The sequence below is a fragment of the Pyrus communis genome, chromosome 13 (genome assembly GCF_963583255.1).
Source record: "Pyrus communis chromosome 13, drPyrComm1.1, whole genome shotgun sequence".
Taxonomy (NCBI): Eukaryota; Viridiplantae; Streptophyta; class Magnoliopsida; order Rosales; family Rosaceae; genus Pyrus; species Pyrus communis.
In genome coordinates this window covers 2,433,743-2,453,349 of record NC_084815.1, presented here as the reverse complement: position 1 = coordinate 2,453,349, position 19,607 = coordinate 2,433,743, and the positions used below count along the sequence as shown (strand labels likewise).

General features: G+C 35.7%; 2 protein-coding genes across 2 annotated transcripts; one reads left to right on the top strand and one right to left on the bottom strand.

Moving 5' to 3' along the window:
• The first annotated feature begins 554 nt into the window (after window positions 1-554).
• On the top strand, window positions 555-1,402 carry LOC137713967 (uncharacterized). The gene is made up of 2 exons (XM_068453328.1): window positions 555-831; window positions 1,245-1,402. The coding sequence occupies exon 1, from the start codon at window positions 604-606 to the stop codon at window positions 793-795; it is 192 nt and encodes a 63-aa protein (XP_068309429.1). The 5' UTR covers window positions 555-603; the 3' UTR covers window positions 796-831; window positions 1,245-1,402.
• A 1,036-nt stretch (window positions 1,403-2,438) lies between these two features.
• On the bottom strand, window positions 2,439-5,794 carry LOC137713006 (uncharacterized protein At5g41620-like). The gene is made up of 3 exons (XM_068452234.1): window positions 4,919-5,794; window positions 4,427-4,552; window positions 2,439-4,238 (listed from the first exon to the last, which is right to left on the bottom strand). The coding sequence occupies exons 1-3, from the start codon at window positions 5,399-5,401 to the stop codon at window positions 2,811-2,813; spliced, it is 2,037 nt and encodes a 678-aa protein (XP_068308335.1). The 5' UTR covers window positions 5,402-5,794; the 3' UTR covers window positions 2,439-2,810.
• Between the last annotated feature and the right edge of the window lie 13,813 nt (window positions 5,795-19,607).

Below are 19,607 nucleotides of genomic sequence, written 5' to 3'. Positions count from 1 at the left end.
ATTTTCAATCTCAGTGACCATTTCTATTGATCATGTAAATCTCATAGACCATTTTGTATAATAACCCTTTTCTTAATGACTCAATCACATAACATAATAAAAATGGCCTATTAGGAGGCTAAGGCGGCGTATTAGGAGTAAAAATGGTATATTATCACTCATGGCCCCAAAAGTATGTATACAAACTCAAGTCTTTTAAAAGACGCAACTCTACGAAGAAAGTCCTCGGCTCGAGCATGTCGGAATGAGTTAGTGAAGAAAGAAATTTGAACTCCGTGATTGTTCAATCAGGCACAGATAGTGAACAGAGTTATAATTGTGCTTGAGTTATATATGTGAAATTGAATTTATGAGCAATCATATGCAAAGAAAATGAACAGTAAATTACAAAGACTTCTCGTTGAAGTGGAACTAGAGTAAACCACAACGTCAAAATTATGACTCTGACAAAAATAACGGGTCAAAATTGACACAATTAAAATTAACATGGATAAAAGTGAAATTGGGAATAACCCACAGGGATCAACCCTGAAATTTAGCCTAACAGATATAAGTATAACGGCGCCGAAAACTAACAGATACAGAGAAAGAGAGGGAGAGGGAATGGTGGTGTGGTCGTACCCACCGACGCGGAAGCAGCTGGCCGTGACGGCGTTCTGTTTCGTAACGGGGGTGGCGCTCTTCGCCGTCGGAGCTCACCTATCGCTGGCAAACGTGGGCCCCCAACAAGACCGGGTCAAGGCTCGAAGGGACTTCGTCAGAGACCGACTCAGAAAGCTCCTCGATGATGATTGAGATCAAACCGCTGCAGCTGCTTCTGTCTTTCTGTTGGTAAAGAATCAGATTGATAGGGTTTTCAGTGCCTTTTATATTTCAATTAATGGATTTTATTTTAAGAAAACTAATTTGAGTTTTAAACAAAATAAATGGGAGAGTGATTAATATGAGGATTGATTTTTTAGGGTAAAAATATAATTTTTCGTTTAATTGAACAGTACCATGAACTTTTCATTAAAGTTCCTTTTTATTTTCCCATTTGTAATTTTCATGGAATTGGAACACGAAGTAGTTGAGTTTAATTGGTTTGATGCTTTGAAGAGGGCTAACACAAAAGCTGATATTTGCTGGTTTCTGATTATAAGATGACGATTGTATTAAATACATGTATAAGTATTTTGCGGATTTCTAATTAGTAAAAGTAGAAAATTGCAGAATGCTGTTGCTATGTAATCTTTTTTGTGCAGATCAAGCCAGCCAACTAGGGGAAGGACTTGCTATCATCATGCCCCAACCCGCGGTTTTGGTGGTTGCGGTTTTGGATATGGCTTCAGATTGGGATTCACTTCGGTATTAGCATTACCGCTACCACCAACATCTGAAGTGAATCTCAATCTGATTTTGGAACCAATACTGCAACCATTAAAACCGCGGATTGGGGCGTGACACTTACCTACATCATCTGATTTTGGAACCAATACTGCAACCATTAAAACCGCGGATTGGGGCGTGACACTTACCTACATCTCCGAGATGACGTTGTGATATTGCAGACCAATGATACAGTGTTATGTGTTGTAATTTTTTTACATACCACTACATTATTAGATTGAGACTTCACATTGGCGTCTTGTCTATATTGTATGATTGATCAAACCAACGTTTGATTTGTTTGTGGAATCAGTCCGCCCCATTCAACCAGGGTAAAGCAAAAAGTTGTACTTATCCTATAATTTGGTTATAAAATCTTTGCTCCCAATTGTTGGCTAGTTTGAAGTGTTATTAAAATAGCTGAAAACTCTTTTAGTGAATATGTTTTTGGACGCAATCTTCAGTAAAAATGCAAGTAAATCATGGAAAAACTTAGTGCTTCCTAAAAGCATTCTCTTAAAGCACTTTCAATTATTTTAATTTTTAAATATACTTCCAAACGAGCCAGCACAATGGTCTTCCACCCTTCCCAACTGCACATGCAGAGAACCCTTCACCCATCTCCGTAAAATTCCCTCAAATTATTAGGAACCTCCTACCTCCATATACGTAATTGAAAAGCTGTCCTCTAACAATATCCATTAAATTTAGAAAACTTTAATGAAAAATCATATTTTTACATTAAAAAATTAATTCTGGTACTATTCATTTTATTTTTTATTTTGCTTTTATCATTAAAACTTAAATTTTTCAAATCTTTTTCATTAATTTTTCTTTAAATTTAAATAAGCGCATAAAATAATATGTGCCAAAATTCTTTGACATACTAAAATTGACCTTGGACCATTAAATTTCCTTAGGGTTTATAATTACAGTCAAAAGTTCACTGAATTTGGAAAGATTATCAGGTGTAACCGGTTTTCTAAATTCAAATCGATACATAATTGTAAACAACAGTTGATTAGCGCAAAAATGTTTGTTCGCTACAACCGGAAGCACAATCTCCTTTCAAAACACAAAATCTTGCAAAATTACTGTCTAAAAAAAACACCGGAAATAAGGTAAATACAGATTACTATTAGCATGAAGGAAAGAGAAACAGAAAAGAAAAGGAAGCTAATATATAATGTTTCTATATAACTGAGACATAAATCACATCTTTCTTTGAAAAATCTACAGAACAAGCTTCTTAAGCGAAAATGGCGTTGGTATAGCGCAGAATGAGCAGCGATTACTGCAACTTAGCAGCTCCTGGTGATCACAAGCCAAAAGCATCGATGGGCCAAAACGCTGCTTCTCATCATTCAAATCGCCTTCCTCAAAGCATGGCCTTCTACAGCGCTACCCTGCATTTGAGCATCAACCGTGGCAAACAAAAGGCTTCACCGTTTATACCTTCTGCCATTCTGGCCTTCATCTCTCACTTCCCCCAATCTTGACTTCGAACCACTGCCTTGCGCGCTGGGAGGCCTATCTTGAAATGTACCGGTAGGATCCCTTGAAGGCCATGGCTGCCCCCATTGCCGTGTGGGACTAGCATGAACTATAGCATGTCCAAGCCTAGAACCAGACAACATTTGGTCCCGAATACCCCTTGATGATTTATGTCCTTGCATTTCGTTTGCACAACCTTTTCCTTGCCGTTGCCTTTGCCTCTCCAGTTCAGGAAACCTCTCCCAATCTATCCCGTCTCCTGAATTTTGGAGCCTTTCAGTTTGCATGCCCCATTCCACTCCATCTGATATACTTCTTTGCAAAGAAGTGCTTCTTCTCGGTGGCTTCCCAGAAGTACACTTGCTCCCTTTGATTTCTTCAACAAAAGGTGCTGCCCGCCTTGGATCAAGAGTGGCTGCAGAAGTGTGATTCAAGTTGTAGCCTTCGCTGTTGTTGCCCATACTTAACTCTATGGAATGAAGATCACTTTCAGCAGAATCCTCTTCACATTCTACTCCGTCTTCAACTTCTCCTTCATCCTCATCTCTTTCTTCATCCTGACAGGAACCAAGATGAGCTCTACTTAGATACGCAGAAATTTCTTCGTCATTCAGATGAGTAGAACTGCGTCCTTTTTCTTTGGTTGCCTTACTTCCCATGAAGGCTTCAAGTTGACTCCTCAACATATCAACGGCTGCATTCTTCTCTTCAAGAAGATGTTTTGCCTCTGAGAGTTTCACTTGAGCTCTCTCCTCACGCAACAAGTCAGCAAACAGCATCATCTCCCTTTCCTTCTCAACCTCATCACGAACTTTTGTGGATTCCCTCTTCATTTCCTCTGCTTCATCTTTATCTTCAGTCACATCCCTGGCTAATTCATCACATACTTGTTCCATGATCTCTCTTGTTCTCCTTTCACCTTCAAGTTCTTTTACCGTATTAACAAGAGAGGCTTTTGTCTCCGCCAGTTCTTTCCTGAGTTTCTTGTTCATGCTTTCGAACCTCCCTCTCAGTCTCTTCTCTACCTCAAGTTCTCCTGCAACAGCCTCAATGGCAGCCTCGACAACTTTATGCTCCTTGCTTTTCCAAGCTGCCTTTTCTTCAGCAAAACACTTCATAAGGTAGTTGATCTCATTCTGGTCTGAGTGTTGTTCTTGGATCAGCTGATTGACCTGTAAACGAGCCCTCTCCAGATCAGCATGTAACGCTGAGATAAGGGCCACGCTTGATGAAGGTCGATCTTCATTACCCCAAACACAGTTGATAATTTTCAGTAGCTCTTTAGACGTGGTCAAAGCATTACTAACATCTTTCAAACGTGTCTTGGCTCCAGCTGTAGAAGCAGTAGGCGTCTGGGCTCGTGATCTAGTCTCAACCTGTATAAAAAAAAAATTGAGAAGAAAAAAAATACTATCGTCCACATTAACAAATCATACAGTTGAAATTCCAATAAACAATCATCTGATTTGAATTAACAAAAGTTAAAATCCGCAGATGTGATTACTTCAAATGAGCAAGAGTGAGGCACACTCCTTCCTGATAATAAGGTGGATAACTGACTCACCTCCATTAAGCTACCATTGCCATGAGAATCCAACATTCCAGCATGATGGTCTGTGAGCCTGAGCCGCCTTTGCGAAATGGGCGACGCCCTTCTATGGAAACTACCGGTTCCAGACCGATCCATCCTCTACAAAACGAAAACACACAGCACGAAAAAATTGCAGTCAATCTCTCAACCGATATGCCTAACAGATGCTGACCAATATCAAAAATATCAGAAGGATCGAATGTACTATAAATTTAACAAAAAGTTTTCGAATGAGACATATAAAACTCCAAATTTACCAAAACGTTACAATCAACTGGCTATCAAACAACAAGATCAAATTGCCGCAAGCATGACGAGAAAAAGACATGTATGCTGGGACGAAAAATCTCAAAAAAGCTACTTAAAAACTAAAACCTTAAATTAAAACCCAAGCTATATTTTCCATCAAATTCCCGCAAATTTTCTCAGCAACCAAACAGAACTAGAAGCATAGAGAAAACCCACCTCGGAAACGGGACTATGAGATGGATCGGAGAGATGGGGCGGCAGAGAACCGGAGTGCGCCGATCTCGCAATCCTCTCCCTCTCTCTGGCCTTACGATTACGCGCCTCCATCTTCCTCAGCCGCCTCTCGTCCGACCCCTCTTTCACTATCGGAGACGGCATGTCGTTCATTTCCCAGAGCGTAGCGGCGAGCTTCCTCGCCGACACGGGCTGCTGCTGCTTAGACCTGGCGCCGCCGTTCTGGGAGTAGTTGGGTGAGTCCATGGCGCGCAATGCGGAAGCGGTGGGTGACCTGGAGCTCATGAGCTTCCAAGTGGGCACGGGCGTACTGGATCCGCCCCTCTTCCCAACCAGAATCGCCCGCTTGAATCTGTAGTTCTGGATGATCGACGATGACGACGACGCCGACGACGAACAACCCCGCTTCCGGATTTTTCCAGGGATCATCAGGTCCATCCCCAAATTGCTGTTCGGCCTCGGCATTCTCAAATTTTCGAAAAAAAATCAGAGCAAAAAGATGGAAACTTGGGAGATTTGGGTTCAGGGGATGGCGAAACCCACCGTTTTGTCCATACCGGAAACCCTAGGAAGAGAGAGGGAAGGAGGAGAGAGAGATTTTGATGGCGCCGACTGAGTAGAGGGTTGTAGATTTGAGGAGTGCAGAGTGTTAAGCTTGTGCAGGGACTGTGTGCAAAGGGGAAAGGAGAGGAAGGAGGATGGCGGGAATGATTGCATGAGGTGGGGATTAGGTGAGACTAAAAGCGCGGCGAGCAGTTACTGGCAGCGGTGATTCGGCTGTTCTATGGGATTAATTGTCTTCACCAATCGTGTGGTTGTGGTTTCTACTTGGGGATTTAGGGTGCTTCACGTGAAGGATTAAACAACGATTGTTTTCAAAATTTGAAGTTTATTAGCGAAAGGTTATTCAAGGATAAGTATGATCTCTTATTTAAAAAATTTCGTGTTTGAATCACAAAGTTTTATTTTTATGATCAGGACTATTTATATTATGAATCACTTTATTAAGATCATTTCTATGAAAATGAATTAAAAATAAGTTCGTTTAGTTGATATTGCAGCAAATATATAGACGGTTTGTAATACTTTTACCAATTATGTTCATCTATTTTTATAAAATTCAATGACTAAAACGGCCTTAGTTTGACTTTATTTTTTGCAGATGCGATATTTATAGAGAGATTTATAATATGAATGGTTTTAATCATAAACACAAAGTTTTATGAATCGGCAACAAACAGTATTGAATATGAACTCTTACTCATTCTTTGTGTTCTTAGCGAAATTGAGTGTTTTTTTTTTTTAAAAAAGCTTTGGGTTCATCATGGAGAACACCTGTTTTTTCTTTCTCAAATCTCAATTGTTGAAATATGAAGAAAAAAAAAATACAACGTAATTTTATAAGGCTAAGTTTGTGAGAATATGAAGATTGTCAAACATTAAAAAGTAAAGAAATTCTATATGAATTTATAAGAGATTGGATTACTTTCTCTATTGGGACTCTAACTTTCATTTTAACGTTGTCTGAATAAAGTAGCCCGCTCATAGTGCATCTTTCTGGTCTAAAGCCACCATGATTGTATAATAAAAAATGATAAACATGCACCTATTAATAATTAAAAAAAAAAAAAAAAAAAAAAAACTAAAGGAGAATGTGTAGTAGTAACATGTATAGTTGGGTTATTGGTTGTTTGCAGGTGCTCACCATGTAGATTTGAGGTTCAAAAATAGTGAAGATCCAAAATGGCTTGAAGAAGTGAGGAAACAAGAGATCAAGATCATTGTAAAAATGGATCTCCCAATACTTACCATGACCTTTCTCAACTATCTTAATCATATCAACACACGTTCATACTCGACGAAAGTTCATGGTTTGCCTTAAAAATTGGTGGCTAAAATCTAAAAGGGCGTCTCATTTTTCTTTAGACAATGACCCTTTTTTATCTATGCCAGCGATAATGAAAAGGGAGAATTCGAATACAAAATCTTCAATGCAAGGGTAAACACTCTTAAGTATTTAAGTTATAAGCTCGTTACAAATAATGAATCTTGGGCATGGAAAATTTGAGCATATAAAGCAGTTAGGTTTGTAGAAAAAAGATTGATCCAAACCCAACAGGAACGAATATCAACAATTCCAACCAAATGAAGTTCGTAAGAAAATTCACATTACAAGGACGAACTAAAGCCTATCACTGTCAGCAAGCCCAAAACAATATTCAGATTCACAAATTGTGGAAACCCGTAAGTGGTAATTGTTTTGGATAGGTCTTTCTCTTCAATCCATTATTTAGGCCTTAAGGGTGCGTTTGTTTGCCCTCACTAGCTATCACTGGACTAGACTAGACTAAAACTTAGTCCAGTCTCGTGTTTGGTACTGGCAGGGACTAGTTTTAATGAGATTAGATGGGACTCGCAAGGACTAACGACCTCGCTAGGAGGTCTTAGTGAGACCCCCCAAAATGGTTCGGACTACTAAGACCGTCTCTTGCGTTCGCCTTCAACTAGGTTTGACGGAAACAAATCCAAGAAATCCAAGTCTGTCTGGAATTTCTACAAGTGAAGTCGGAATGGCCATGACAAAGACTTCGAAAAGGGTCATGCAGACCTACAAGAAATCTAAGCGTTCCAACCCCAAGCCACCGTTGTCTCTCACTCCCCCAACTCCACAAACCCCGACTCCCCACAAGTTACCTCACCAAGCCTCTGAGAATTGCAAAAATCCCAAATCTGGGAATTGCAAAGATACCACATCTGGGAATTGCAAAACACCCAAAGAGAAGGGCAAGAGGTGGAAAGGGAAAGAAAAGGTTTGACAAAGCTTGAAATTGGGAGAAGAAAAAGGAAAGGGAGAGAGAGAGGACAGAGATGCAGAGTAGAGTTTAATTCGAGGGAAACGATGGGATACTGAAAGGAAAGATACATAGAGTGGAGAGAGGGTGAGTGAGAAAAAAAAATTGTAGATTAATAATTGTAAAATATTAGTAAATATGAATTAAAATTTGAAAAACAATTGAATTTCAAAAAAAAAAAAAAAAAAAAAAAAAAAAAAAAAAAAAGGTTCATGTCTTAGTCCGACACTGCACCAAACGCTTCACTAAGTTAGTCCAGCTTAGTCTAGTCTAAGCCAGTCCAGCTTAGTCCTTGAAGCTAGTCCAGTCCGAGACAGTCCTATGCAACAAACGCACCCTAAAACTCTTCTTCCCCTTCTTATTTTAGGCGTGTTTATCTAACCATAATTTGAATCAAACACACGGAATTGAATTCCGATTACGGGATATATCTTTGTTTACTAAACTTGAAGAGTAAAAGAAAAGGTGGGACCCGCACAAAATTTGGGAATTCAATTCCAAAATTTGGATGATTTAGATTCCTTAGATTAACATGGTATTTGGATTCCTGATTGCTTAGGCAATCGGAATGACACTTTTGTTCCCTTTATACCCTCACTTACTTTTTTTATTTTCAAGACTATCCTTTATAAACCCATTAATCCTAGTTTAATTATGCACAATTCCTTACTTTTTTTTTATTTCCATGCTCATTCACATTATACACAACTCCATGCATATGCCGAAGAGAAGAAACTACAACTTGAGAGAGAAAATTTAAATATTAAAGTAAATACTTAAATTTATAAATAAATTAATTAATTAAACAAAAGCATTTTAGTGTGTCTATGAAATTAAAAAACAATTTAATTTTTTATACCATTATATATTATATCAAATTTTATTGAAAAAAAATATATAAAATATTTGATTTGGGACAAGGGTATTTTAGTAATAATATTGGTTTATATTCTGATTCTACTGAATTAATAAACAGTTTTATGGAATTAGTATCATTTCTATTCCGATTCCAGAATATTTCAGTAAACAGCTTCAACAAGAATCCGATTCCAACTTCTCTTTATTTCAACTCATCTTCAATTTATTTCTTCCTATTTTCTTTACGATCGCATAAACACGCTATTAGATTAGAGTAGTAATATGGCCAGTATTCGAAGGATAAAAAATAAAAAGGAGAATTGTGGAAACCCAAAAGAGACAGAACATGTTGGAGACTTGGACCTAATGCAAAGGACAGGTCCAATAGTTTAATGGCATGTCTTGCTTGGGCCTGGGATCTACTATACTTTCTATGAAGCCTGCAGTCAACAAAGCCAGTGCCACAGCCCAAAAACCCATTCCATTATGTTAAATGCCAGGTCCAAGTTCTAAAACTTCGGCAAGTGTACACAAACTCAGATTCAATGGCTTAAAAGCACTTGAAAGTACTTCTTCAAAGTCTTAACAACTCATAAGCGCTTTTAACGTGGTTTCTGGTGAAGCATAATCAGAAACGTTTCAAAAGGTTGTTGTCAAACGTAATCAGAAACATTTTTCAACATAAAAAAAACCCTTTATAGACACAAACGAGCCCCTCAATTATTTTGTTAACTACCTAACAAAGGAGCTGGACGTTTAGGCCATTTCCAATCGGAAGGGCTAAACATAGTTCCGTCCTGAATTATAGCCCTACAAAAAAATTATCTTTTAATGAACAATATCAAGTAATACTAATGTATCATCTCCAATCGAAATGAGCTAAACATAGCCTCTCTCAATAATTTATTACTTTTAAGTTTATACTTTAAATTTATTGGTAATTTAGTTAAACTACCATTGGATTTTTTTCAAATATAGCAGTTGAATTTGAATCAATTATTACAATTGAGGAGTTGAGCCCCAAAAAAGGGCTATGGGGGGCTACATTTGGCCAGCCTAATGACCCTTTCACCAAATAATAACCTGGTAGGTTCCACAAAATTATAATCCAACTATCATTTAGAGATGAGTTTTTTGACAAATCAAATCATTTTTTAGTTTTTAGACCTTTAGCCCTCTCCATTAGAGATGACCTTAGTGCAAGAAAATAGATGTAACATAAGGAGACAAAGGCAATGAGATGCATGTCAGATAAAGAACGTGCTTATACTAACTGTGGATAATGTGCTGATATCGATTGATGGGGTCCCAATTCGGCTCACTTTCTTCAAAAGTTAGGCAGGGAACGGAAGGGATCAAGGGGAAAGGTCGGTTCATTGTTCCAACTTCAAACTTTGGTGTTGTGGGTCTTCCATTTAAGACCATCTTGAAGGTGAAATCTTTCTTCTATGATGTGAAAGTCTTTTGATATAAACATCATTGGCCTCCATTATTATATGTTAAGTATGATTAACTCCAAAACTGGTTGTGTTTATTTTTTATACGAACATTCTATGCAGCTTTGATGCATCAACTGTCACAATCAATTTACGAGTGTAATTTTTATTTCATGGTTTTTCTTGATTGTATTTATTAATTTTTTGTCATCTCGTGGTAGTCATAGAGTAACTCACTATACCGCGACGTATATAGAGGAACCCAGTAAGACCAACGTGATTACATGTCATTTTGTTATTAATTGATAACATTTTGTGACAATGACAAGTGCAACGCCCCTGTTCCATTTAAGACTTTTAGGAAGACAAAATTAAGAGCTATTTCATGCCAATAAGTGATCGCAGTTCATTGGGCATGCGCGATGACATATTCCATCATTGAATTATTCAGATCAATGTGATGTGAGCTTAGTAGTGAGTCTAGTGGCCAATGCAGCCTATCAATGCTAAAGCCTTAATAGATTTGTACATTATTTCAATGTCCATCTCATCCTAACCTGGTAGTCAAGAATTCAAGATTGAGTAACTTGTTATAAATTCTTACGAGCCCTACATGCTTCAACAACATATATACCACAAATTAGTCTAACATCGACCTATCTCCCGCACATGTGAAAGGTTTAATACAAATTGTCTAGATGTTATTTTAAAAATCTCTGCCTAACACCGCCCAGGTCCATCCTAGGCACTAGATAGCTGGTCACTTTCCTGATTAGTCCCTAGGTTTTTGAAAATTAATAACGAACGCTTAGACCTGCTTAAGCGTCCGCCTAGGTCCTGTCTAGCCCGGCCAAATCTCGCCGAGGTCGTGACTCTCACTTACACAAAAATAGATAACTTTCATTTTTGGATTATGTTATAGTACTTTATAATCCATATGTCATTTTATTTTATAATTTATGGATCCTAATGCAATTATGTATTTTTTTTAAATATAAGTAGCACTTATTTGTATAATATACAATAAAGTTAAATAAATTTGTCTAGGACACTAAGCTCCAACCCACCGCCCGACTAGCGTCTAGCATCTTTATGAACCTTATTATTAACGGTGAAACTTGTTTTGCCCATTTTTTGATGTAGAAACGGGAGGCCTACGATCTTGTTAACCTATAAGAGAATGCTACCTCTGAGGGGATTCCAAAACGAATCCACACACACGTAGTTTTGTTTTTTTTTTTTTTGAACAAACAATATTATCTACACTAAGAAAAAATGGGTGGACTTAGCATCACAATGGGCTAGTAATAATGTGGTTCAAACTTGCGCCGAGAATCGAACCTAATACCTCTCACTTACAAGTAAAGAGAAATACCACTAAACAGTATTACTAAATGGCCACACACACATAGTTATTGCTTAATTAAAAAGCATGCTAATTTACCGCTCAACATGAAGAGGACAATATTGTCTTCTTATATTCTCAACTTACACATGACGTTATCCTGTTGGCACTTGCCACAAACATGTAATTGAAATGTAAATAAGTTCCAACTTTATAGCATAACAATTATCAAAACAGTAGATACCTAACTCATGCACTGCAGTGTACGTAGTGTAACGCATGCTGCTGCTGCTGCAACATTGCAAAGATTTTGCAAGTGCCATAGTCCCTCTGAAAGGCAAGTTGACAGAGTCCCTTTCACAACCCATGTCCCATCTTCCTCAAATTCCTTGGCAATATTAGGGTCATGGCCTCTAGTTGTAGGGTTCTTTTCTTCCAGCTTCCCTCTGCAAAAACCTACCATATGGTTTACGGTCCCACCCCTATAACTGAAAACCCACCACGCCACCAGGTCGTCCACCACCATGTACTCCCACACTACAGTTAATTTTACGGTGCTGCAGTATCGCATGCCACGTGTCAGAAACCCACCTGCGTCACCCATGTGCTTCTGATTTTCCATTTTTCTTCCTCTTTTGCCTCTATTTGCTCGAATTCACCACGATAAAAGGGGGAAGGTAAAAATTATTCAGATATGCAGAGACATGCAGTATGCACACCCGATTGGCCTTGTGGGTCCAACTGTTAGGGCCCACTTCGGAAAAGAAAACATTTGATCTCATGGGCCCTGGCCCTCGCATGCCGTTTCTGATAGGGGAAGGGGAAGGGGAAGGGGGAATTGGTTTCATGACCCTCCCGTTTAAGGGCAGACCAGAAAACCAGAGAGTTTGGAGACGTGGACTTATTCCATATAGTTTTGGATCATGCAGTTTTTCAATTTGTTGATTCCCCAAAGTTCGTGGCTGTGATTGAATTGGTGACACATTGATTTTGCTCCTGCTAATGACATATGCCTTGGGAAATTGCTACATTTTATCCATATATATATAACAGCTTTTTAGCAGAGTTTTTGCTCGCGACTAAAAATGAGATGAGTACACGACTTAAGAGATTATGAATGTTATGGTACTCGATGCAGATTTTTATCGTCCCGTTTTTGGTACAGTAGATCGGATTACTGCTAAAAAACAAATCATTAATTTAGTTTTGTTGGCTTTGAGTTAGTTGGCTGCTTGGAAGTTGGCTAATATATGAATATTTATGGTTGCATTTCTTTGAATATTTTTTGTAACTCTAAAGTCTAAAGTGCCAGATGTTTGATCATGCATGCTTTGTTTGATTGCTGTATTTTTAGTAAGCTCACTAAAAGGGCACAGAAAGAGAGAGAGAGGGAGGGTGGGAGATGGGTGTGATGAGAGAAAACTTCAGTGTCTGGTTTCTCAGATTTTAAATGCTCCAAATTGCAGGCCAACTAATAATTTCTTGGGCAAATTTATTTTTTGTCTGATATGTCAGAACTTTTGCTAACTTTTTTCTCGGTAATTTCAGTCATTTAATGTTCTTTGATTCATTCGATCTGATGGCGAAAAATTAAGAAGAATTTACATAAGGTAAAAAGATAGTGGTTTTAGCTACATTTGCATTTGAAATTTTGAAGTGTCCTACAAATAGAAAATTAATTGTCTTGTTTTAAAAGATAGTGAGTGAAGCAAATTTGAGCTTAATCAAGTTGATTAAAACAGTGTGTTCGCAATTATACAACCACGTTCCAAATGTTTGCAAATCTCACCGACTACAATTATAACGTTAAAAATTTCAGGCAAACCTAAAATTTTCGGAGATATATCATATATATGTTGCATTCTACTATCATCTTATCCATAATATCAAATTAAACTCAAATCTCCTGGAGTTAATTCATCAAAGTTCAATAATATATATAACCATTGCTTATTATCAGTCGTCCCATTTAAAAATTGGAGTTACACTAAAAAGTCAAACCTAATACTATTCACGTTACCCTTTATTTTATCTTTATAGTTAAAACTCAAAATTTTCAAATCTTTTTAAAAAATATATGTATTGTTGAGGTGGCATCACTAAGAAATTATTAGGTCTGAGAAATCGGCTCCATAAATTTGCAGGTGCGAACAGTTTCCAAAATGTGTGGTCCATTACAACACATGTATCCTTCATGTGAGGACCAAGGTCCCCACTTTTCATAGACAGCTGAAATTGAAAAGAAAGTTATTTTAATTAATATGAATTCAAAAAGTGTGGGTGTATACAAAATAATGCTCATATAATACATAAATCTTGTAAAAAAAAAAATATATATATATATATATATATTAATTTAATGCCTGTTTGGCATCTTATTTAAAAAAATTCGTCATTTCGTAAAATATTTCTTAAGAATTTTTTTTTTAAAATAATTTTATTTAAGATTAAAAAACTTATTTAGTATGAGATTTGAAATTATTTTTAAGTCTTAAAATTTAAAAAGCGCAAAGAGATCCAAAGAGAGGATCAGAAGAGAGAATAAAAAAATGAAAGAGGATAAAAGGAGAGAGAACGAAGAGAGAGGATCATAGGAGATGTAGAAAATGAGGAGAGAGAACGAAGAGAGAGGATCAAAATGAGGAGAGAGAAAAGATGGAAGAAAGATAAAAGAAAGGAGTGAGTTTTAGGAGAAAGAAGAAGAAAGAAAGGAGTGAGTTTTAGGAGAAAGAAGAAGAAAAAAAAAGATGGAAGAAAGATAAAAGAAAGGAGTGAGTTTTAAGTTTAGAAACTCTAAAATTCATTTTTGTGCTTTTAGAGAATAGGCTATTTTAAATTAGTCTTGAGTTCAGTTTTTTAAAATAGTCATACCAAATAAATTTTTAATGCCTAGAACTTAAAAAGTGTTTTTGAGTTTAAAAAGTTAGATTCAAATAGAGTACCAAACAAGCCCTAAGTAATTTTTAGTTTTGTTATATAGCTAATATTTTAAGAATAAACGTATTTAAATTACAAAAACAGAGTTTGAACTTGTACAGAAGAAAATAACACATTATTTTAATCAACTTGACGGATAAAACTTCTTGTTCGCTAAATATGGGTTTCTTGGTCAAAATTGTATCTTGAAGTCTACAAAATAATTTGTGATGAAGTTAGGGGAAAAAACAAACATTCGTTTTATACTTTCGATCAATTTATCATATCAATTTACAGCATGCATGCATGGTCGTGTATTGGGATTCAAATTATTCTTAAACGCAGCATGCTAATTTTGATAAGGTTGTTAATTAATTTTTTTTTAAATATTGGTTTTGTGACTCAGTCAAATAATTGAAAAGTGAATATTGTAGCTTTGAAAAAGACGGGAAATATCTGGAAGTTTGCCACCAACTTGGTAGATCCCAGAGGATCAAGATCCTCTCCTGATCCTCTCCTAATTTAAAGATGAGGATCATCCTGATTAAGAAATATAGATCGTTAGATGAAAATTCAACGGCTACAAACAGGAATGTCCCTTTAAAGTTATAATAATTATAACCGTTGGATTTTCATCAAACGGTCCATATTCCTTGATCAGGAGGATCCTCATCCTTAGATCAGAAGAGGATCCTGAACCGATCCCAGATCGTTATTGGGTTAAGTGTGATCATCATACGCCACATGTTGTAATTCCCAGAAAAAGGAGGAGTGAAGAAGAAAAAATTATTGTCTATATTTCAATGTTTTGGCACACTAAAATTTTTTTCTTGTTCGAGGTCCGAGTGAAGCAAAAACCATTAGATTGTATATCATTAGTTCGTCCGAAAGCTCTCTAATCATGACTGAAAAATGTAAATAATTATGTATCTCTAGTGAAGCAAAAATCACATTCACATCTCTGAAAAATGTGAATGTAAACATGATGTTTATGTCTTCCCAATTCCATTGCAAATGTCTTTATTTGTATTTTGTTTGCAGTTTATTTGGATTTTAACTTTTATTTCATGTATTTTTTCCTTGAGTCGTTATAATTTCGTTTAGTTTTCAGTTAGTTCAAAATTCTGATAATTTTTTTTTTTTTTTTTTTTGTGAACGAACTTGAGTTTTCAAAATTTTCAATTTTAATCTTCATGCCCATATTAGAGTTTAGGAAGTGTTTGATTCTAGGTTAAACAAATCAAATTAAAGGTCTTCATGCATGTTTTTTGGTGCTTTGTCAACAAAACCCTAGAACATGAGCAAGTTAAACAAATCAAATGAGTTTTGTATATGATGTGAAACCTACTGTTACAAGCTTTGAACTTCCCATGATTATTTATGTCAAAATATAAAATTTATGAGTCAAAACTTAACGTGAAGTTCATATATTTTACATGGAAAACCAAAACTTGTAAGGAATTTTGCCTCGTTTAGCAGACAAAAGTGAAAACTCCGTTATAGGGGCCTCCGGTGCAACTTGGCCTATATAAAAATAACAGAGGACTCATTTCTAGTTTGGTTTAAAATTCATTACAAACCAATAGCTAGGGAGGAAATTTTCCTTGTCCTGTTTTTTTATACAATGTGATATATACAGTGGTGGATCCAGGAATTCAAGATTGGAGGGTCTCAAGATAAAAGTTGAAAAAACAAAAAAAAAAATTAGGCTAATTTGGTTCCATATCATTATTTTCTATTGAATTTCGTTCATTGAATAAATTTAGATTAATCTCAAAGGTAATAAAACCAACAAATTCTCCTCAGCAACATAACACAATTAGTGACTCTGCAAAGATAAAATTTGTTAATGTAACATAATATATATATATATATATATATTATTATTAATTGGGAGTTGGGACTAGAGTCTAGGATTATATGAAATTGGAAGAATTTAAATTAGGCAGCTAAAGGCGGTGGAACGGCAAATGGTGGTGGGGGATAAGGTAACTTGGGTTTAAAGTTGGAAGATTGCGACGATTGCGGCTAGGAGTTCTTAAATATAATTTGGGGATACTGGAAAAGACCGAGGTTCTCAGGCTTTGTAGAGAAAATAGAGAAAATTTAATTTTTTAAATTTTTTATAATGACCTGACTCAAAAATGCTGTCGTTTTGGCTAGATCTTTTAAAATAAAAATTAAAAACCTCTTCTTCTTCTTCGTCATAAGCACTGCTATCTGCACATCCATAGAGGCAACAAGCCTCTCCACTGCACCTGTCCAAATTGTTGGAGGATCTCGAAGGTCGATCATAAGTGTTTCTTCAGGTTTCCGAATGGTTCCGGGAGCCCCTGGGTCCCTATATGGATCTGCCAATGGATATATATATATATATATATATATATATATATATATATATATATCCTCGATTAATGCTTCATTTTGGGCTGTGCAAAAGATGAGTGTGGCGGCCGAAGATGAAAATGTTTCGTTGAATGTGTGGGCACACGAGAAAGGACAGGGTTAAGAACGAGGATATTCGAGGTTAAATCGGAGTGGCCACAATTGAACATAAGATGAAAGAAAATCAATTAAAGTGATTTGGACATGTGAACCAAAGACCTATAGATACTTCAGTTAATTAGAAGATGTAATTATAAGACACACGCTCATGGAAAAAGGGTAGAGTAACACCTAGAAAGAGTTAGAAGGAGACTCCAAGAAAGACATAAAATACTTGGAGTTAATAGAAAACTTGGCCTAAAACTGAGGCATTCTAGGATGTATACAACTGACTCCATTTAGTAAAATAAGACTTTGTTGTTTGTTGTTGTTCATATATGTGCTCGATTGTAGGACAAATTCTCTTGATTAATTGTCATGCAACTAATCAATTAAGAATAAAGAGAATGGAAAAGGTGAATAGTGATTTGGTGTCACCATGGTTCAACAAAAATATTTGGACAAAAATGCCCTCAAAACAAAAAACTTCAAAGGCATCTCAAAATAATGCATCAATAAGGTAAGGGCATTTTCATCATTTTAACAGTATTTTTTTTTAATAATTTACTTTTTGGTGCTTCTTTTTCTTTTTGTTTTAATTAGTACCTCATAATATGTTATCAATAATGTGATTCAATTTATCTATTTTTAATCACATTCAAAACATCTTAAGAGGCATGTAATACCAATTATAAAAAAAGTTTTTTGCACGTGGATAACAATGTGATTAAATAAATTGTCAAACGATAGTTTTTTTTATTAAACAAACAATATTATCTACATTAAAGGGGAGGGGGTGAGCTTAACCTTACAATGGGCTATCAATAATGTGATTTAATCAGTTATTTATTAAATATTATTTTCTCTATTTTTAAACACATTCAAAACATTTTCAGAGGCGTGTAATGCCGGTTATAAAAAATGTCTTTCGCATACGGATAATAATGTGATTAGATTAATTGTCAAATGATAGTTTTTTATTTTTAATAAACGATATTATCTACACTAAAGGAGAAGGAAGTGGGTTTAGCCTCACAATAGACTAACAATAATATGATTCAATCAATTGTTTATTAAATATTATTTTTTCTATTCTTAATGTAAATTCTATAGAGATAGATTTTATTATGTGAATTCAGCTAATTGGTTTATGAGAGGTTTCTTCTAGCATGATCTAAAATTATTCATTTACTTCAAATATTTGACTTTCCTTTTGTCAATTTACGCATATAAATATATTTAAAATATGTAAATTGCAAGTAGTATGCCGTGATTTAAAAAATACCTTCTGCACATGAAGGCTAGTCAGTTAAGAATGTGATATGAGAACAAAATAAGAATCAGATATTTATGAAACAGTGTAAATTAGGTGCCATGCATGCGTGTCCATTGAATTAGAAATATAAGTTGAATAGAGGAGATGGATGCGTATCAACCTTGAGATTTTGATACATTGTTTCTGGCCTTCGAGTCGGTACGTACATGTTTGCCAGTTTGGCCAGTCCTCCCTCCTATATTAATCTACTACTGATGCATCTGAAGAAGCATCAGCATCAGCCACATAAGAGTGATTAAGCATTCCTGATTAAACTATATAATATGCAACTTTAAGATAACTCCAGCCCAGTACATGTACAAGTTCAACATTTTTCCAGAAAACCCAGCTTTTTAACTGACAAATATCTGATCATTATTTCCTTTTCTTTAAAATATTTTTCACAAGAAAACAAAAGAAAACTGAGCGAAAATGTCACGGTGTTCTTTAGCATATTTTAAGAGTTTTAACAAGAAATATGCTATTCACACATCTCTTTTTACTTTTTACACATCCGTTGTTAATTTTTATCCGTTGATTTTTTTCAATTTATCTGATCTGACGACCGAAAATTAGAAGAGTGTGTAAAAAGTAAAATGAGGTGTGTGAATATCACACCCCTTTAATAATTAGATCTTGATTATTATATTATTGACAAAAAAACCTAACAGTTAAAAATACAGAGTAAAACATGTCGAAACATGCTAGAAAATTCCAGAGTTGAAATTGACTAAGACCACCTCCAATGGTGGGCTAAATGATAAATTTCACCCCAAAATTTCCTCCCACACTCACTCCAACCCAATGGGAAAATATGGGCTAGATACTAAAAGGGGAAGTAAGGCCAGAAACCGCCCAAAATTTAGCCCAAAATCGAAGTAGGCCCCACCAAAGAGAGTGGTTTTCAGCGTTTGAGCTCCAAACCCAGCCTGTGGACTCGCTTAACGCACGTTCCTTCCGACCGGCTAGGACCCACCCATGTGGGCCTCTCGGCCACATTCCCCAAAGCTCCAACGGCTCTTTCGATCTAACAGCTGTAATCATCAGGGCGTTGGTTAATCCAACAGCCTAGATTCAAAATTTTTTTTTATTTTATATTTATCTATTATTGAATCTAAAGGTTGAGATCAAATATAATCAAATCTAACGGTAAAAAAAAAAGATCTAACGGCCCAAATTAAAATCCAACAGCTAAAATAATTTAAAAAAAATTATTTAACTCAAAATTCACCCAAAAACTCTATAAATACCTATGTATTTGTTCAAATATTTAGTGATTTTTTCAATATTTATCGGAATTTAAATATTTTTAGATTAAAATGTTCATAAAATTAATTTACAATAGTCTACATATTTATTTTAAAAAAATTAATTTAAGAAAAAAAATAGCCTAAGCTCATTCTTTAATGATTATGGGCTAAAATTTTAGTCCAAAATGGTTGGAGCTGAAAAGCTGTTTCTAGGC